Source organism: Sorex araneus, chromosome 2 (assembly GCF_027595985.1).
Source record: "Sorex araneus isolate mSorAra2 chromosome 2, mSorAra2.pri, whole genome shotgun sequence".
NCBI lineage: Eukaryota > Metazoa > Chordata > Mammalia > Eulipotyphla > Soricidae > Sorex > Sorex araneus.
Genome location: NC_073303.1, coordinates 60,460,173 through 60,478,769, shown reverse-complemented (window position 1 = coordinate 60,478,769; position 18,597 = coordinate 60,460,173). Strand labels below are relative to the sequence as shown.

Here is an 18,597-nt window from a genome sequence, read left to right as displayed (position 1 = left end):
ATTCTTTGGAAAATAATTTTTATTGCTTGTGAAGTTTAATTATCCCTTTTTCAAGGTCTCGCACTAATCAATAAATTTCTTTAAAGGACTGTTAGTAAAAGATTTAGAACTCTAAGAGATGTCAACAAGATGCCAATGAAAGAAGAGGATTCTACTTCGTTATTTTCCATTTAACATAATATTCAGTAACACAGCTTTTACGCCCACTGATTTTTCTGATTTCCACAAGGTCCCTTTCTCTGCTATTAGAGGGGGAATTAAAGAGAGATTTCTCCATAGGCAAACACTAAAATCAGAAACTTCCTGTTTCTCTCCTTGATAGTAACCCAAGAGGACTAGCAGTGATAACATACAATTCCATTTTTTCCTTTCTCATTTAAGCAAGATTGCAAAAACTTCCCTTCCATAGGGCAAGAAATAAATAAAGAGAAAAAATGGATCACATGCATTTCTTCTTTCTTCCTTGTCATGGAATAAGCCATATTTTGGAAGTAGAATACTGCAGAATCCTCTCAGTCTAAGAATATCCATTCCATGTGGCTGAAGGTAAAGAAAATTTTATCACATGGCAAATAATGAAGATGCTGCCCACCCTTTAAACTGTTGATCAATAGGGTTACAATTGGTGGTATTTTAATCATGCATCAGGCTTTGAGGTCAAGGCATTACATATATTTGAAGGTAATTTAATTTTTACTAACAGTCCATTAAGAAATGTATAATTACTATTTTTAAGAAAACTTACACATTAAGGTATTCTAGCTTAAAATGTAAAATCTTGCCTCAGTGCATCTGTCTAGGTGCAACCAAATACAAACTTCCACATTTCCTGTGGTCAGCCATTACGGCGCACTGCTGCATAGACAGAACAGATCGAAACCCAGATGTGAAACAGGAGAGTATGCATTGAAACTGGCAAGGAAATTACCAGGGCTTAAAGTAGTTTTGAGCAAGCGAATTGACATGGCACTACTCTCTCTATGCATCTCTCTCGGTTCATTTGAAAGTAGTCTCAGGGTTGGAGCGATAGCACAGCAGGTAGGGCGTTTGCCTTGCACATGGCTGACCTGGGTTCAATTCCCAGAATCCCTGAGCACCGCCGGGAGTAATTCTTCAGTGCAGAGCCAGGAGTAATCCCTGTGTATAGTCGGGTGTGACCCAAAAAGAGAACAAAAGTAGTCTCTCTTTACATTTAAATCCTTTCATTATGGACTTTATAAGTTAATTATGGCATACATTAATTTGGTAAAAACCTATGTAGCTATTGAAAAAAGTCAGGTGGGGGCTAGAGAGATGGGACAGTGGATATCTTGCATGCGGTTTACCTGGTTTCATCCCCAGCATGCCATATGGCCCCCTCAATTCCTGCCAGGAGTTATTCCTGAGTGCAGAGTCAGGAATAAGCTCTGAGTTGTGACACAAACAAATAAACAAAAAGTTCTCCATTAAATTAAGCAAGACATGAAACAGTTTGTTCTTTGGGCTACATTTTTATTTAAATAGAAAAGTATATATGTGCATGAATTCGTAAGTATATATAAGACTACTCTTGGAAAGGTACACACAAAACTGAAAATAATAAACACCCTACTCAAAGGGAACTACAGTTAAGGCATGGTTGAAAATGTACAGACACTTGCTGTCTTATCTCCTGAATGTTATAGCTGAGAATATATATTATCATGGATGTACATGCTCAAACAGGTGGTCTGTACAGTAAAAATGAAGTTTTCAGTGGTAACAATGATGTTTGGAACAAGAATGTAAATTGAGTTTTAGAAATCTCAGTAAAGGATGGCATTTTATTAGCCAAACAATGCAACAAGTTTATTTATGGATTCTGAAAGGACAATATCAAACCTTTGGAGAGATAGATCAATTGGCATGTGCATGCACTTTGTTTGAATTTGAATTTCTGTTTTAATTTGTCGATTTCTTTGAGACTTTTTAAAATATAGATCACTGTTTTGCCATATTTTTGAGTTAATAAATTGGTAATCAAAGTGAAAAGGCAGCAAAAATAAAAATATCTTTTAGATACTTAAAATATAAATTATATATAAATATTTCCATAAAATATATTTCTTACATCCCCCTCTTGCAAATCATATATAAAATTCAGAATATTCCAACATGCTGATAGTACACAAGAAAGCTAGAATGGTTTATTTGATTCCAACCAAGTTTCTTGATTGCATGCAATCACCTCCTTCTTCTCACTTGTAATGCACCTTTTTGCATTTTAATTTAATATAATACTTGTTTTGCAACTTCTTTCCCTTTTACGAATATTCACTTATGTAAAGCACAGGATTTATTTCCCCATATTCTTCTCATTTCTTACTCCCCAAACTACTTTTCTCCATAGTATTTAGTAATTATCTGAATTTTTTTTACTTGTCTTTGTTATACTGTCTACCTGAAGACAAAGATTGAATTCTCAAAAGCAAGGTGGCGTTTGAAATAAGGCCATATAAGATTAAATTTTAGAGAGAAAAATCAAGCATTTTATGAAGCATGATAGATTCAGTAATATGCATAACAATATTTCATCACATCAAAAGAAAAGTGTAAACATGCTGTAAAGCCATCGTTTTTCCTGCTCTCCAAAGTAACCTTTCTGTTTCTCTGAGTTCCTTTTTGAAAAGATTTAGACCTTCCTAGTCATATCAGAGTTACTTAAATTGAGATAATTTTCTTAAGCTTTTTATGTGTTTACCAAAAAATGTGAGTTTTTCTCAGGCATCTTTTGGAATGGCCTTATTATTAAAAAATCATTTATATGATGCTAAAACAGACTACATTATGGGAAAAATTGTTAAGTATACACAAGATATATATGTGATATATGCACGAGAGGTTGCATTATATAATGAGTGAATTGATGTGTTTAATATATTCTTGATGGTATTTGAAAAGTCTGGGAAATGGGAAATCTGGGTGGAGGAGGCCCAGTCCCGATCCGAGCAGGTCTTGGAGGTCTCAGCCCCGGAGTCCCACACACCTGGGTTTCTCTGCCAGTTCCTTCATATGTGAGGCTCTTCTGAATGTGTGGAGAGGGGCCTTGAGCATGACTGTGGCTAAGCTCTGGAGGTCTTTGGCTCCGGGGCTCTGCTCGGGGTGGGGAGGGAAGCTGGAGCCCATTCCCTCCGAGGAGGCCCCAGGGAAGACAGCCAGGCACAGGCAAGAGACTCTCTGCCCCCTCCCCGCCCCCCCCCCACCCGTGCCATGTAATCCTGTCAATGGCCAGCATCTAGAGACTTAAAAGCAAACTCCCAGAAGAGATATCTTATAGCCTACTTCTCCCTCAGGGAGAACCTGGCAAACTACTGGGAGCTTCCTGCCCACATGGGACAGCCTCGCAAGGTCCCCATGGTGTATTAATATGCTAAAACCAGTAACAAACTGGGTCTCATTCCCCTGACCCTGAAAGAGCCTCCAATGTGGCATCGTTGAGAAGGACGAGTAAAGAGAGGCTTCTAAAATCTCAGGGCTTGGATGAATGGAGAGGTTACTGAGACAGCTCAAGAAAATTAATAATCAATGGAATGATGATGATGATTTGAAAAGTCATTAATATTTTTCTTAATTTCTCTTTATTTTAGTTAAAAATAGGCTTTTCCGGGGCCGGAGCGATAGCACAGCGGGTAGGGCATTTACCTTGCACGTGACCAACCCGGGTTCAATCCCTGGCATCCCATATGGTCCCCCAAGCACTGTCGGGAGTAATTCCTGAGTGCAAAGCCAGGAGTAACCCCTGAGCATCGCTGGGTGTGACCCAAAAAGCAAAAATAAATAAATAAATAAATAATAAAATAAAAATAGGCTTTTCCAATATTTCCTCTTAAGGTAAAACACACGTTTATACTTTTTAGAAGCCTGATCAGATTTTTCCTTAAATTTTTCTCACCTTTCTCACTCTCATAACTCTCCTTTTCTCACTCTGACAAAATTGTATGCTTCTATCTATTTATCTATGTATTTATCTATTTCATGTTAATTTTTAAATGGATTAGCATAGAATTATTCAGACCTATATTTTTTTAATTTATATACCTCGAAAAAGATGTCAATTTTTTTTTAATTCCATCAACTTACATTAATTTATGATTTTTTTGAATTCCAGGAGTTTAGTTTTGTCTTATATGTGAGGCACTGTCACCACCTTTACAAAAAAGATTTAAAAAAAAAAAAATCAAGACCTTTTTCCTAACTGGGATATCAAAACTCATGGTATGGGAACAAATGACCAAAGTTGTCAAAACTGTAGATTTTTTTTTTTGCTTGTTGGGTCACACCCGGTAATGCACAGAGGTTACTCCTGGCGGTGCTCAGGGGACCATGTGGGACCATGTGGGATGCTGGGAATTGAACCCGGTTTGGCCAAATGCAAGGCAAATGCCCTAACCTCTGTGCTATCGCTCCAGCCCCAAAACTGTCTATTTTGTCTATAGAACTGAGCATACGTGGGAGGAGGTGGTGGGAGGGTCCTTGGAACACTGGTGGAGGGGATGGGCTTTTGGGTGTGGGGATGGAATGGCGGATGGATAATGTTAATGGTCATTAATAGTGTTGTAGATACTGAGGACAATCGGTGTTGGAGAATGTGCACCTGTGGAGGGATGGGTGTTCGATCATTGTATGACTGAAACTCAAACAGGAAAGCTTTGTAACTTTTTCACAGTGATTCAGTTAAAAAAAAAAACCCCAAAACCAGTTTTGTAAAGACTTATACACAATGAAAGTTGAAAAAAATTTAATAGAGATGATAAGAGACATATATATGTGTATATATATGTGTATATCTATATATATATCAGATGAAGTGATGCCTGAAAACATCCAATTATTTGAGATTATATGGTAAGGTTCTGATTTCTTTGTGTCAGAATCCTTAGTAGTACCCAGCTCTTGTTCCATATTGTGCTGCTGTTTCTCCTACAAAGCGCATGTATTGGAAGTAAATTCTGAAAACGTAAATGGAAGCATTCTGAGCAGTTTGTGCCACAGCAGCTGTCTGTGAGGGCAGTGAGCGTGGAAGCCACGGGCGGATGCCCACCCAGAAATTGGTATCTGTCCACACTGAGATAAGAAAGCGTGGAGCATTTAGAAGCTTTTATAGCAATTTGGTATTGCTACAGCTTCCAAGTACATATCCAGAAATTCATGTTTTGATGGTGTTTTGTGCATTTGTTTTTGTGTTCCCTTCCTCCCCTTCTCTTCGTTCCTCTTCCTACCCCTCTTCTCAACTGCCCTCCTACCCCCTTCTCTGTCTTCCCTTCCCCTCCCTCCTCTCCGGCTCTCTTCCTCTGGGTAGGGCATTTGCTTGCACACAGACGCAGACCTGAGTTTGATTCCCAGCATCCCATATAGTTTCTGAACACCACCAGGAGTGATTCATGAGTAGAGTCAAGAATAACTCCTGAGCACCAGTGGGGTGACAAAAAAAAAAGTAAGTAAGAAGCAAACAAAAACCAACCAAACAAAATAAATCAGCACAACGTCAAAGAAATCCCATCCCTCCTGACAGGAAGCTGGAGAAACAGTGCCCTGCAGGAGGTCTGTGCGACTCCTTCCAGAAAGAATCCCCAATGGAGAAGCTGCAACCGAAATAACTTTGGGTGGAGGAAAGCAGGAAAGAGCTTGAGTTAAAATGACTCAGCAAGTGGACACAGCTCACTCAACTGTGTCCTGTGGAAGGGAAGGTGATTTGTCGCAGGGTAGACAAGAAATGCGTTCATTGGCTGCTGAGTTCTCTGTGCTAGTCTTCTTATAGCTATGGGTGATATAAACCAGCTCCTGTTAGCTGTGGCCAAGCGTGGCGCAGTCTGGGGCCATTCACCATAGCCAGAGGAGCAGCCTACTTCAGAGTGCCAGTCTGCGGTGCTGGCATTGGCGTGAGGAAGGGTGTGAATGAGCCACTCTGATGAAAACCCGCACCGTACTTACCCGAGCAGTGTCCCACAGGTAGGGCACGATGCTACTGAGAGTGGAAGAAGATCAGAGCAAGCAAGAGATGCCTCTACGTTGAAAGGCGGCTTTTGGGGGGGTATATAAAAACTAAGGCAAATGAGGTGCTGGAGAGATAGTACAGTGGGTATGGCACTTGCCTTGCACATGTCTCACCTGTGTTTGGTGACCAACACCCCATGAGGTCCCCTGAGCCCGCCAGGAGTGATCCCTGAGCACAGAGCCAGGAGTAAGCCCTGAATCAAACACAGTGTGCCCCCCCCAAACAGAAACAAACCCAAAAATCAAAAGCTAAGAACAATGAGATTCGGTAGAAGATAGACATGATGTTTTAAAAATGATGACACTGAGCAAAAAAAAAAAATAAAGAGAAGAGAAAGAAAAGTGTTAGTCGCTTCTGGGAGCTCTGATGGGGGTGGAGCTGGTGTTCAACAGCGGAGAATAATCAATGAGTGAAAAGGAAGAGAAATGGAGAGGTGGAGAGTTATATTTTAAAACTCTGATTTTTAGTGCTAGAAGACTGTGGTGCCAGTCAGCCAATTAGAGCTAAAAATTCTCTAGCAGTTAAGAATATAATCTCATCCACAGCAACTGATCCTTAGTTATTTTATTTCTGCAGTTATCTAGCACAGTATGATTTTTTAAAAAGTGTTTGGTAACTTTTAAATTATTTTAGAATTATTTTCCTTACTCCAATTTCATCAAATTGATAGAGCTATAAAAAGTCATTTTTCCCCCTGAATATGAAATACCACTAGTCAAGAATTTCTGCTAAAGATCTGGCTTCATGCACCACTTTTAGAACAGACAGATGCGGTTTTAAACGTTACTTATGTTTTGAAATCTGCCCAAATTGTAGCTTTGGAGAAAACTGTCTTTGACAACTTGTTTAATGCCAAATACCTGCAGTAATTAGGGAAGCTTCTCATTTTGTGTCGAACCAAACACGTTGGTATAAATGAGGCCAGGGCAGTGCGGGCTCGAGAGATCTTGCTGGTGGCTTCTGGTGCTATCGAGCCCTTCATTCAAAGCTGGGAGCTGAGCTCAGGGGACCCTGTTGAACTGTCAATCAAAGCTGCTGAGACTGTGGAGTTGGAACGGCTCCCCTTGGAAACTTGAGAGGCACATGGACTCGGGGATGGATTTGGGAATCTTTGTTCAGTAGGTTTCCAGATACTTCTCACATTCGTGGAAGGTGGAACAGCCCTAGTGCTGGGACTAGGTTATCACCTATGGCAGAAAGAGGGCTGAGGTTTGGAGGCTCAGACTAGAGAAAAGCAGTAGGAGGTGGGAGTTTTAGTAATTGAAGCCACACAGAGAACAAGTGCTGAGGAGAGGATGCTGGGGAGCCTGAACACGACTTTGGGGGAGAACTTGGCGGAAGCACGTCCAAAGCAGTGGGCTAAGGGCCCTGACCACAATTCTTTGCCAGCTGGCAGTGGGTTCAGCACAGAGGCCCCCGCATGCCATGCTGCTGGGGTCCTGCACGGGCCAGGGGTGCCCGGGTCACCTCTGAGCCCAGGGCTGCGCCCGGCAATGCCGGAAGGGTCATGGGTGCAAGAATCGAACCCAGGCTGGGAGGAAGGTGCCCAGCCTCTGTGCTGGCCCCTCGTGCCATGTCTCGGGGGCGGTGTCACTGAGGCGGCCTTCCTTCTCTTGCAGCTATTCTGTTTGGCTTAGAATAGAACTGGGTCAGTGTCTGCTTTCACTGGGAGACTGACCTCTCCTCAGACCCCGAGCATCAAACAGAAGAAACAGGAGAGGTCACTAGAAGAGAGAGACTGAGCGTATGCCGTTCCCGTGAGCTCCATAATTAGAAAAACCTCAAGCCGCCAGTGAGGGTACGGCAGATACTATTTGCAGCGTCTGCCTTATTTTCATTATATTGGCTCAAGCTGAGAGATAATTATGGAGTGTGGAATGGTAGAAATTGATTAACCAAATCACCTTGGCCACTTCTTAATATCATTTCTTTTTCTTTCTTTAATGAAACTCAAATATGAAACCTTTGTAGTGTTTTCACAGTGATTCAATTAAAAAAAAACAGTTTTGTAAATCCTTATACACAATGGAAGTTGAAAAAATTAAGTAATAGAGATAAGAGACATTTATATATATGTATATATAAAACAGTTTATATATTTATATATGTTTATATATAAATATATAAAATTATATTTATATATAAATATATTTATATATAAATATATTTATATATGTTTATATATATATTTATATATATAAACATATATAAATATATAAACTATAAATATATATTTATATATTATATATATGTATTAGTTATATATATGTATATATATATATAAAATAGTTGCAGTGATTCCTGAAAATGTCCAATTATTTGAGATTATATAGTAAGGTTCTCTTTTCTTTGTGTCAGAACCCTAAGTAGTACCCAGCTCTTGTTCCATATTGTGCTGCTGTTTCTCATACAAAGCGCGTGTATTAGAAGTAAATTCTGAAAATGTAAATGGAAGCATTCTGAGCAGTTTGTGCCACAGCAACTGTCTGTGAGGGCAGTGAGCATGGAGGCCACGCTATTGGGCTGGAGCGATAGCACAGCGGGTAGGGCGTGTGCCTTGCATGCGGCCGACCCGGGTTTGATTCCTCTGTCCCTCTCAGAGAGCCTGGCAAGCTACTGAGAATATCCTGCCCACACAGCAGAGCCTGACAAGCTACCTGTGGCATATTCCATATGCCAAAAGCAGTAACAAGTCTCACAATGGAGACGTTACTGGTGCCTGCTTGAGCAAATTGATGAGCAACGGGATGACAGTGATACAGTGAATGTCAACAAAAGACATAAGTACAGGGGGCTGGAGTGATAGCACAGCGGGTAGGGCGTTTGCCTTGCACGCGGCCGACCCAGGTTCGAATCCCAGCATCCCATATGGTCCCCTGAGCACCGCCAGGGGTAATTCCTGAGTGCATGAGCCAGGAATGACCCCTGTGCATTGCCGGGTGTGACCCAAAAAGAAAAAAAAAGATATAAGTACATTTCTGCACATGACCTGGAAGCTTCCATTCTGAGGTTTGGATCCTAACGTTACTTAGAAAATGTCCAAGCTGCTTCAGGTGCTCAGCCAGATGTAAACAATCTCTCAGGAGCCTGGAGACGGGTCCGTGGCGAGAGCACTTCTTCTGCAAGCCTGAGGCTGTGAGTTCCTGGCACCCTGGTTACGGATGAACTCTATAAGCCGACCTGTGACCCCAGGCGAGCACCATAAGCAAACTCTGAGCCCTGCTGCCCACCTGTCTGCAACCTCAGACTCACACAACAGCAGCAAAGGGAGAGGAAGGTGCAGAAACCCGTCAGGCAGAAAGCAGATGTCGGCCTGGCCTTTAATTTTCTTGTTTGGGTTTGGTCTTGGGTTTGAGGGCCACCCTGGGCAGTACTTAGGGCTGATGCTGGCTTTGTGCTCAGGAATCACTTCTCATGGTACTCAGTGGACTGGAGGAGTGCTTGGGACCCAACCTCAGTCAGACATGTGCCAGGCAGGCGCCCAGCGTGTGCTGTCTCTCCAGCCCCAGACACTTGAGAAGTCTGGCTTTGGGTTCTCTTTTTCTGTTCGGGGGCCACTTCCAGCAGTGCTCTGGAGACCAACTAGAGGCCGTACTGGAGCCCGGTGCTCCAGCATTGGGAGCAAAACATTTGTTCCTGCCCTCAGAGCTGTCTCCTGGGGCCCTCTACTTTATTTATTTATTTATTTATTTATTTATTTATTTATTTATTTATTTGCTATTTTTAGGTCACACCTGGTGATGCACAGGGATTACTCCTGGCTCTGAACTCAGGAATTACTCCTGGCGGTGCTCAGGGGACCATATGGGATGCTGGGAATCGAACCTGGGTCGGCCGCGTGCAAGGCAAATGCCCTACCCGCTGTGCTATTGCTCCAGCCCCAGGGCCCTCTACTTTAGTCAAACAAATTGTAACCGTTTTCTGTTTGTGTGTTTATTTTGTTCGGGGCCACACCCTGCGGTGCTCAGGGCTTACTCCTGGCTCTGTGCTCGGCTATTTCAGGCAATGCTCACGGGGCCACAAGGGGTGCCAGGGATAAACCTGGGTTGGACACGTGCAAGGCAAGTGTCCTACCCGCTGTACTATCACGCTGGCCCCAAACAAGTTGTAGTCTTGAGGAAAGATCCTTCCTGCTTCGAGACTCCCCTTAGACATCAGCCGGCTCCTTTCCGTGTCCATGTGGCCTCCCGCCACTTGTTCCCTCCTCTTTCCTCTCAGGTTCTAGCTCCCAGCCTGGACCTAAGGCTTTCTCCCTTCCTTGAACCTCCCCTCACGTCTCCTGAGCCCTGCTTAAATTTTGTTTTCATGCCACATTGGGCCCCAAAGTCTCGTTGCTCTGCCAGCACCGAGACAACCCAGCTCCCTTCTCCGATAGCATTGGGAGGTCTGGCTTGAAGGTTTCTTTCAGAACAGGCCGGTCCACCCACTATCACGCAATGGGACTTAAATCATTGGCTCTGTGCTGATCTGCGCAGAGCAGGTGTGTGAATGCCTTTGGCCACTAACCTGTCGTGAGAGCTCCCTGGGGCAGGGCTGCCTCACCTTTTCCCTCCTGTCACCCCTTTCTGCCTGAGAAATGCAACAAAGGAACCGCCAGAAGTGCCTTTGATTCATGCCAGTTGATTTTAAATTAAGTTTTGGTCATATGTCCTTGGAAATATTTTACTTTTGCTAAATTTTTTGCCAGCCCCACTCAGTTCTGAAACTTGCAGTTTAGGAAGCTAGACTTGAGGTGGGTTCAGGCTCAGAGAAAGCCCCTCTGCATACTTGATGCTGTATAGATACCGTCTTTCCCAGGGAAGCAGCCCATTCTGTAAGCCTATGTTCCTCTGTTTTGTTGTTTTGTTTTGTTTTCTTTTGTTTTTTGAGTCATATCTAGTGATGCTCAGGGCTTACTCCTGGCTCTGCACTCAGGAATCACTCCTGGCAGTGCTCCAGGGACCATAGGAGATGCCAGGGATTGAACCTGGGTCGGCCATGTGCAAGGCAAACGCTCTACCCGCTGTACTATTGCTCCGGTACCTCTGCTCTTAACGAGACTCTCGTATGACCAGTTTCAAGCAGTTTTTGGAGTCAAATACCTTCCCAAATGTTTTCAAGGATAAGACTCATTTACTAATTTTGCTTCTGTTGATTTCTATTTATGCATTTTTCTGGATATATCAACCCTAGCTTAGCACTTCGCCCTGAAGAGAATGGAAACATACTCTGTTTCGATTGTCTCTAGAGAACTGGAAGATGACAATATTACTCTGTGAAGCAAAGAACACAGTGCTGGCTGAGCTACTGTTGGTCAGCCAGTGGTCACGCGGGCATCGCCTCACCTGTTCCCTGCGGGCCTACTAAGGGCGTGCTCCCTGCGTCTCATCCTTCTTGCCTCAGTGACTTGCTCGAAGCAAATATCTTTATAAGACAAAATGAGCTTTTCAGACTACTGAGGAGCTTGGAATTGTATTCACAGACTTTGACTGACTGAAGAAAACTTAGGGTTTTTATATTTTTGGATTTCTTCGTGTTGCTGCTGTGGGTGGTGTCTGGGGCCTGTGCTTGCTCGTGGCTCGCTGCCAGGAATCACACTTGTCGCCCACAGAGACCCGTGTCGTGCCGGGCTCCCTACTGGGTGCCGCCAGGTAAGCCCCCTCCCTGTGCCACTGGCACTCAGGCCCCAGTCTTATATTTTTATTCTCAGGGCCACTCCCAGCCTGGCATTGGGGATTAACAGTTGAGGGCTCAGCCTGGCAGTGCTCAGGGGTTATCTCGGTCATAGTCAGTTGTGCTGGGGGGGACACGTGGTAATGATGTCAGTGGGCCCCACGGGTGACTTATGTGAAGTGGGGAGTCACTTCGTCCCCATCTGCCTCTGCCCCCCGGGACCCAGGCTTACTAGGTTCTTGTCTTGCCTTGCAGAAAGAATTTCAGGAATAGACGAGCAGTGAAATGACAGTTTTTATTTGGAGGTTTTGAAGGGAAAGAGGGAGAGAAAGTGGGAGAGTAATGTACCCAAGAGAACCCGGGCTTCTCCAAGGGCGGAGAGGGCCCCTACATACATCCCAGCATTAGAAAGCATGAAAGTCCACATCTCAAGAGGGGAGATGCGGGCAACACATGTGCTCAGGCAGCACATGTGCTCGGCCACGTGGACACAAGCAGCACATGGGCCTGGGCAGCATAGACCCTTCTTTTGTTCAAGGTGGCCTTTATAGGGTTTCTCCCACCTTTATAGGGTTTCGGCCCCCACATCGGCCCCCACCTAGGTAAGAGTCCGTTGCTGAGGAGGTTACTGGATGTGTGTGTGGGGGGGGGAGACAGTGGAGAGGGTGTGGAGGTGGGGGATGGGAGTGGTGATGGTCTTCTTTGAAATTCCCCTCCTGGCCTTTTATTCCTGATGGAGCTTCTGTCGGAGGGGGTCCAGCCTCCTCAGGGTCTGTGAGGGACTGGTGCCAGTTCTCCAGGAGGTCAGGGCTATGACTTCCCAGGAAATGTCCTGCCTTGGGAGGGGCCTTCCCTACCTGCCGGCCTGCATCAGTACCAAGAGTCTAACTCAAAGCTCTGCACGTGCTGGACATGTGCTCTCAGCCATGTCTTTCCCAAGCCGTCTTTTCTTTTCTTCTTTTTTTTAAATTTTATTAAATCACCATGAGATAGTTACAAGTTTTCATGTTTGGGTTACAATCTCACAATGATCAAACACCCATCCCTCCACCAGTGCACATTCCCCACCACCAATATCCCGGGTATACCCGCCCTTTCCCACCCTCCCCCTGCCTCCATGGCAGACAGTATTCTCCATATTCTCTCTCTACTTTTGGGCATTATAGCTTGCAACACAGACACTGAGAGATCATCATGTTTGGTCCATTATCTACTTTTGGCATGCATCTCCCATCCCAAATGGTTCCTCCAGCCATCAATTTCTTAGTGATCCCTTCTCTATTCCATCTGCCTTCTCCCCTCCACTCATGAAGCAGGCTTCCAGCTATGGGGCAATCCCCCTGGCCCTTGTATCTACTGTCCTTGGGTGTCAGCCTCATGTGATGTTATTCTATACTCCACAAAAGAGTGCAGGCTTTTTATGTCTGTACCTCTCTTTCTGACTCATTTCACATAGCATGATACTCTCCATGTTTATCCATTTATAAGCAAATTTCATGACTTCATCTCTCTTAACAGCTGCATAGTATTCCATTGTGTAGATGTACCAAAGTTTCTTTAACCAGTCATCTGTTTTAGGGCACTCGGGTTGTTTCCAGCTTTTGGCTATTGTGAACAGTGCTACAATGAATATATAGGTACAGATGTCATTTCTGCTGTGCTTTTTTTGCATCCTCGGGATATATTCCCAGAAGTGGTATTGAGGGGTCATACGGAAGCTCAATTTCTAGTTTTTGAAGGACTGTCCATATTGTTTTCCAGAAAGGCTGGACCAGTCCCAGCCTTTTCACAGTTAATGTTCAGAATGGACAGGCACTATCGACCTACCTCTCTGGTCCTGTCATTAATGAGTAGGTGGTCATTGATTCGTTTCCAGTTTTATTGAGGTACCATGATCCAATATGACCGTTGGTGATACTGTCACACATCCATCACCCAACCCCACACCTTCCACTGGTGTCCGCTTGCTCCCACCAGTGTCCCTGGGACCCTGCACATCCAGTCTCTCCGTTCACAGTTCACTAAGCTACTCAGCCCAGGAGCGTTTTGTTTCTTTCCTCTTTCACAATTGTCAGTGAGGTGGTCATGGAAGTTTTAGCTTCTGCTCCTCTTTGGCTTGTGGCGGAGACGTTCTCAGAGTAACACCCCTTTACATGTGCTCTAGTAAGGATGCGTTGACAGGGCCTGTGTATGGATTCAGAGGCCAGAGCAGATGCTTCGCATGCAGGAGGCACAGGCTCAACTGCCAGCACCGCGTGGCCAGGTCCCACACGTTCTCCCAAGCACTGCCAGGACAGCCCCAGGCCCGGAGCTGGCAGTACAGTCCCCGAGCACCGCCGGGTGGGTCTCTGAACAAAAAACAAGAGGGTGTGTACATACAGTGTAGATGACATTTTTGAAAAGTTTCCTTCCTTTGTCTTTTGAGTTAGCTAAAATTTGAGAGGATTACTTGCCCTAAACATGAAAAGAAGCAGGGAAGTATCACATGCAGATGAGTAGACACTCTAGACTTGTTGGTAATTTAATATATCTTTAAAATATCCTGCATGGGATCCGGAATATGGCCTGAGTGCTCTCTCTCTCTCTGTGTAGAGAGATAGATATAGCTATAGATTGATGGATAGATAGATATAATATTTGTGTGTTACATAGAATAGAAATGTATCTTAGTAAGTCACGGCTACTAAAACCCATTCATAGAAGCTCAGAGTAAAAAGCATGCCCCTCCCCCACTACAGACAGCCCAGCACAGGCGTGCGAGGGTGCTTTATAGACATGCTCTTTCATTAAGGAACAAATGGAACTAAGCCATTTAAATTATGTTGTACCACTATATTTTATTTTCTAGTAATTTTTCAGTAATGGACTGGAACTGTGTCTTCCTTCGAAATTCAGAATCAATCTCATTATGAACTTGTGAGTCATTCTGAGGAAAACAAATACAAAACCAAAATGACCTTTAAATGTTCTTTCAAGCCTGAAGTTCTGGGAGAAACATTGTGTGTGAGAAAGGACGTGTGTTTTAATGGGCCAAATGTTTGAAATGGTGCTTTTAAACAGCCTACGTGCCCTAATTTCTGAATCCACTCAATTCCCAGTTTCATTGGCTTCACCTTGCACTCCATATCTATCTGCTTCTTTCTACCCTTCCCCCCGACCTGCCCATCATTTCCAGACAACACTGAAACTTCTTAGGTTATCACGGGAGGCTTTTCACAGGTTGGTCCCATTTCCTTTAAAATTTATGGTGTTGGGGCTGGAGTGATAGCACAGCAGGTAGGGCATTTGCCTTGCACGCAGCCGACCCAAATTCGATTCCCAGCCTCCCATATGGTCCCCTGAGCACCGCCAGGGGTAATTCCTGAGTGCAGAGCCAGGAGTGTCCCCTGTGCATCACCGGGTGTGACCCAAAAAGAAAAAAATTATGGTGTTGATATACAAACATACTTCAATTACCACCACATGTACCGAGGTACCCACCACCCTCTCCCAACAGGTGAAGGCTCTTTTCTAGTGGCTCTTGCTTCGCCTCCCTCCCCTGCCCACCGTGTCTTGCCATTGGTTCTGTACTCCAATGTCAAGTGTTTGTCGTTGTCCCATACTGTCTGCGTTCTTATCTGCACTCCCTGTGATGTATAGATGAGTGGGATCATCCTGTATTCATCCTGTTCCCTCTGATGATTTCACTTAATGTGATGCCCTCCAGTTCTGTTCATGATGCAGCAAAGCTCATGGTTTCATCCTTTCTTTCAGTTGCGGAGTATTCCATTTTGTATATGTGCCACAACTTCTCTATCCATCCATCCACGGTCAGGGCTCCATCCTGTTTCTTCACTGATGACCTGATTTTGGCTAGAGGAATTACTATTGCCTGAAATTTACTGATACACTCTTTATACTTTAAATTTTTATTTGGCTGCAAATAGTAAAGTTTTTCACTTTTTTCTCTACCTTCTATATTCATATAAACCTCTTATTTGGTCCTAAATTTTATGTTTTTGTGTTGATGTTTTGTGACTTATCCTCTTCCTGTATAGCAACATTAATTTTGAATTTTATTTCTTTTCTGAATGAGTCTACTTCAAATTGCGTATTAAAGATTAGAAATATGACATTTATTTTCGAGTCTTTTGCAACTTGATATGTCTAAGGGAATTAAATATTTCATGCCTGACACGTAAGTCTGAATAGTGATGAATGAGTAAAGAGGGACTCACACCAAATTTACTGCAAAAGAATTTACATATCTATTTGATGGCAAATACTGCTTTAATGAAAGCTCTGTGTGAGTCTGGAGATAGCCTTTATCCAAGATAAAATATTTGGTTTAGGATAAAATTCTGAGTTTGAAATTAAATTGGTGATGGATTTGGTGAAATGATACAGTGTTTGCAAAGCTTGTATCAGGATCTGTCTCGTCCAGCGATTCTCACTGATCCTTTAAGAGGAAAAGAAACCACGAGGCTAATTAACCTTGAACTTTAACATGAGACACCGTATAGAGACATAGGTTTTCAGTTCATTGATATTTGCAGTTGAGTTTTGTTTTTTTTTTAAAAAAGAGTTTTTAAGAGGTTTACTGCAATTACAATTTTGCTTAAATTTTTTAGAATTAGGAATGGGGCTGGAGAGATAATACAACAGGTGAAGGCTCTGTCCTTGCATGAAGTTGACACAGGTTTGATCCCCAGAACTACATTTGGTCACTGGAGTACTGCCAGGAGTGACCTTGAGCACAGACCCAAGAGTAAGTCCTGAGCACTTCCAGATGTGTCCCCAAAACAGCAGCAATAAAAATTAGGAATGGCTGTTGGATTTCATTATACTTCCATTCAGTTTTTGTTTATATAATGCTTTTCTACTTTATAATCTAATAAGCTTTGATGCATCACCTGGCACTGGGCCATGTTTTCATTCCTGTACCGTCTCTTCCTTTGTCACAAAATGTTGCTCCTCTAACAGCAAAGTCTTGTATCTGCTAACATTTTATCTATATATTTCACAACCATAATCAGAAGAGTAAAGGAAGCTAATTGTATAGATGTAAATACTGAGTAGCATAACTCTTTTGCATATTTTAGAAATCATTTGAAATAGGCATTGAATCAAACATCTCAGGCTGAATTGGGTATGGAAATGTTAGCAGTTCTATCAGCTCTGGAAACATGGTATCTAAGAGCTACTAGGTGTTTACTTTGTGCCAAGTATTATTTTAGCAGATATATATATATACGCATTTACATGCATACATATATATACAATATGTGTATACTGTGTATACATATACACACATATGTATGTATGTATGTATACACACACTCATTTAAATACTATGTCATTCCCGAGAAACAGAAAGCATCATTATATTCTTGGGTTGAGAAATGGAAGCAAAGAGTCAGGAAGCACTCTGTCACGTATTAGATGACAAAATCAAAATCTACCATTTTTTTATTTTGATTTTGAGCACTCTGGCATTAAAGCAAGTATTCATCACTATGCATGATACTCTGAGAAACACAAATACAGAAATTTCTGTTCAAAAACAGAATCTGGTAAAATTATTGTCAGCAACTTCTTTTTGACTGTTTAAATACTGTAGAATTTATAAAAGAAATGTTGTAATTATGTATCATCTACTAACGTTATAATATAGTTTGGGGGAACTATTGCATTGAACTACTTTAAAATATTGAAAGCCTACTAAAGTTATAATCCTTTTTTATTTTATCTTTTCAGCAATCTTGACACAGAAGAGCTGTGTGGTAAGTTTTTTCCTAAGACCAAATAAATGCATTATTTGCTTTAAAATGGAAAAAGAACAATGGTACCTCTTTCTACATGCCTTGAAATTAATGTTACGTGTTAACATTATTATAAAATAAAACATTGAGACCTCAAAAGGTTTATCTTTATTCTGTGAGCTTTGTGTAAGCACATATTTCACTTCCGGAAGAGTTAAGCTTAATTCATAGGCAAAAAATTATTGACATAATTAGTTTTCCAAGAGAAAATTCATCATTTTGAGTATTTCCAAATATTCTTGAACATGGCACTCAATGCAATGTTGCCATTCTCTTCTAATATAATGTGCCATTATTTTGTAATCATTTTGCAAAGTTGACTCCTTGCTGTGTACAAACAACTTTGCCCCACACTCGCTCGACCCATTCTGGAATTGAAATGTCACTTACAAAACAAGGAACTTAATGAGAAGAGAGAAATCTTCACAATAATGACCTTTTTACTTTCAATATTTGTGGTTGGAAACAAAAGTCAAAGGTTACAAATGAGACAAGGCAAATCTTTTTGTTATTCATTTCTTTTCATGAGAAAATTTCAAGAAAAGGAATTAATCTTTCTTAGAGTAGCAGTTGCTGTGAAGTTGTTCATGACCATCCATGTGCTAAAATCTCTGGCGGTGGAGAGATGGAGTAGAGAAATGAGAAGACAGTCTTTGGAATTTCACAATTTTATTTTTTCCCACAATTTTCATAAAACTATGAAATTATTCCTCTTGAAATAACTATAGACTTTCTCTTAAAACTGGAAGGTTTTAGTTTTGTCTTAATAGAAATGCATAAGGAATACTTGTCCAAATATAAGCATATCGTCTAGGTTACTTAGTAATTTTGGTAGCTAGAAATGCATTTCTTTGAAAACTCAACTGAAATGGCAGTTTTTTCTGAACATCTTATTATTCTTACACATTTAAAGTTTGCCAAAGTCATAACAATTTTTTGTAATATCCATGGTGGTAGATCTATATATACAGCATGAGTTACTGTGCCAAGAAAATAGAAAATTTCAGAATATAGGTTTGCCAGATGAATATTCATGGCAGATCCTGGCCAGCTACCCGTGACATATTCGATATGCCAAAAACAGTAACAACAAGTCTCACAATGGAGACATTACTGGTGCCCACTCAAGCA

At 42.2% G+C, this 18,597-nt stretch overlaps 1 protein-coding gene across 1 annotated transcript in view; it reads left to right on the top strand.

Annotated features, from left to right (window-relative positions):
• Window positions 1-18,597, top strand: part of NECAB1 (N-terminal EF-hand calcium binding protein 1) — a 194,094-nt gene that overhangs the window by 74,257 nt on the left and 101,240 nt on the right. The window contains exon 4 of the mRNA XM_004602353.2: window positions 17,402-17,427. Coding sequence (XP_004602410.2) covers window positions 17,402-17,427 — 26 coding nt within the window. The remainder of the gene's footprint in view (window positions 1-17,401; window positions 17,428-18,597) is intronic.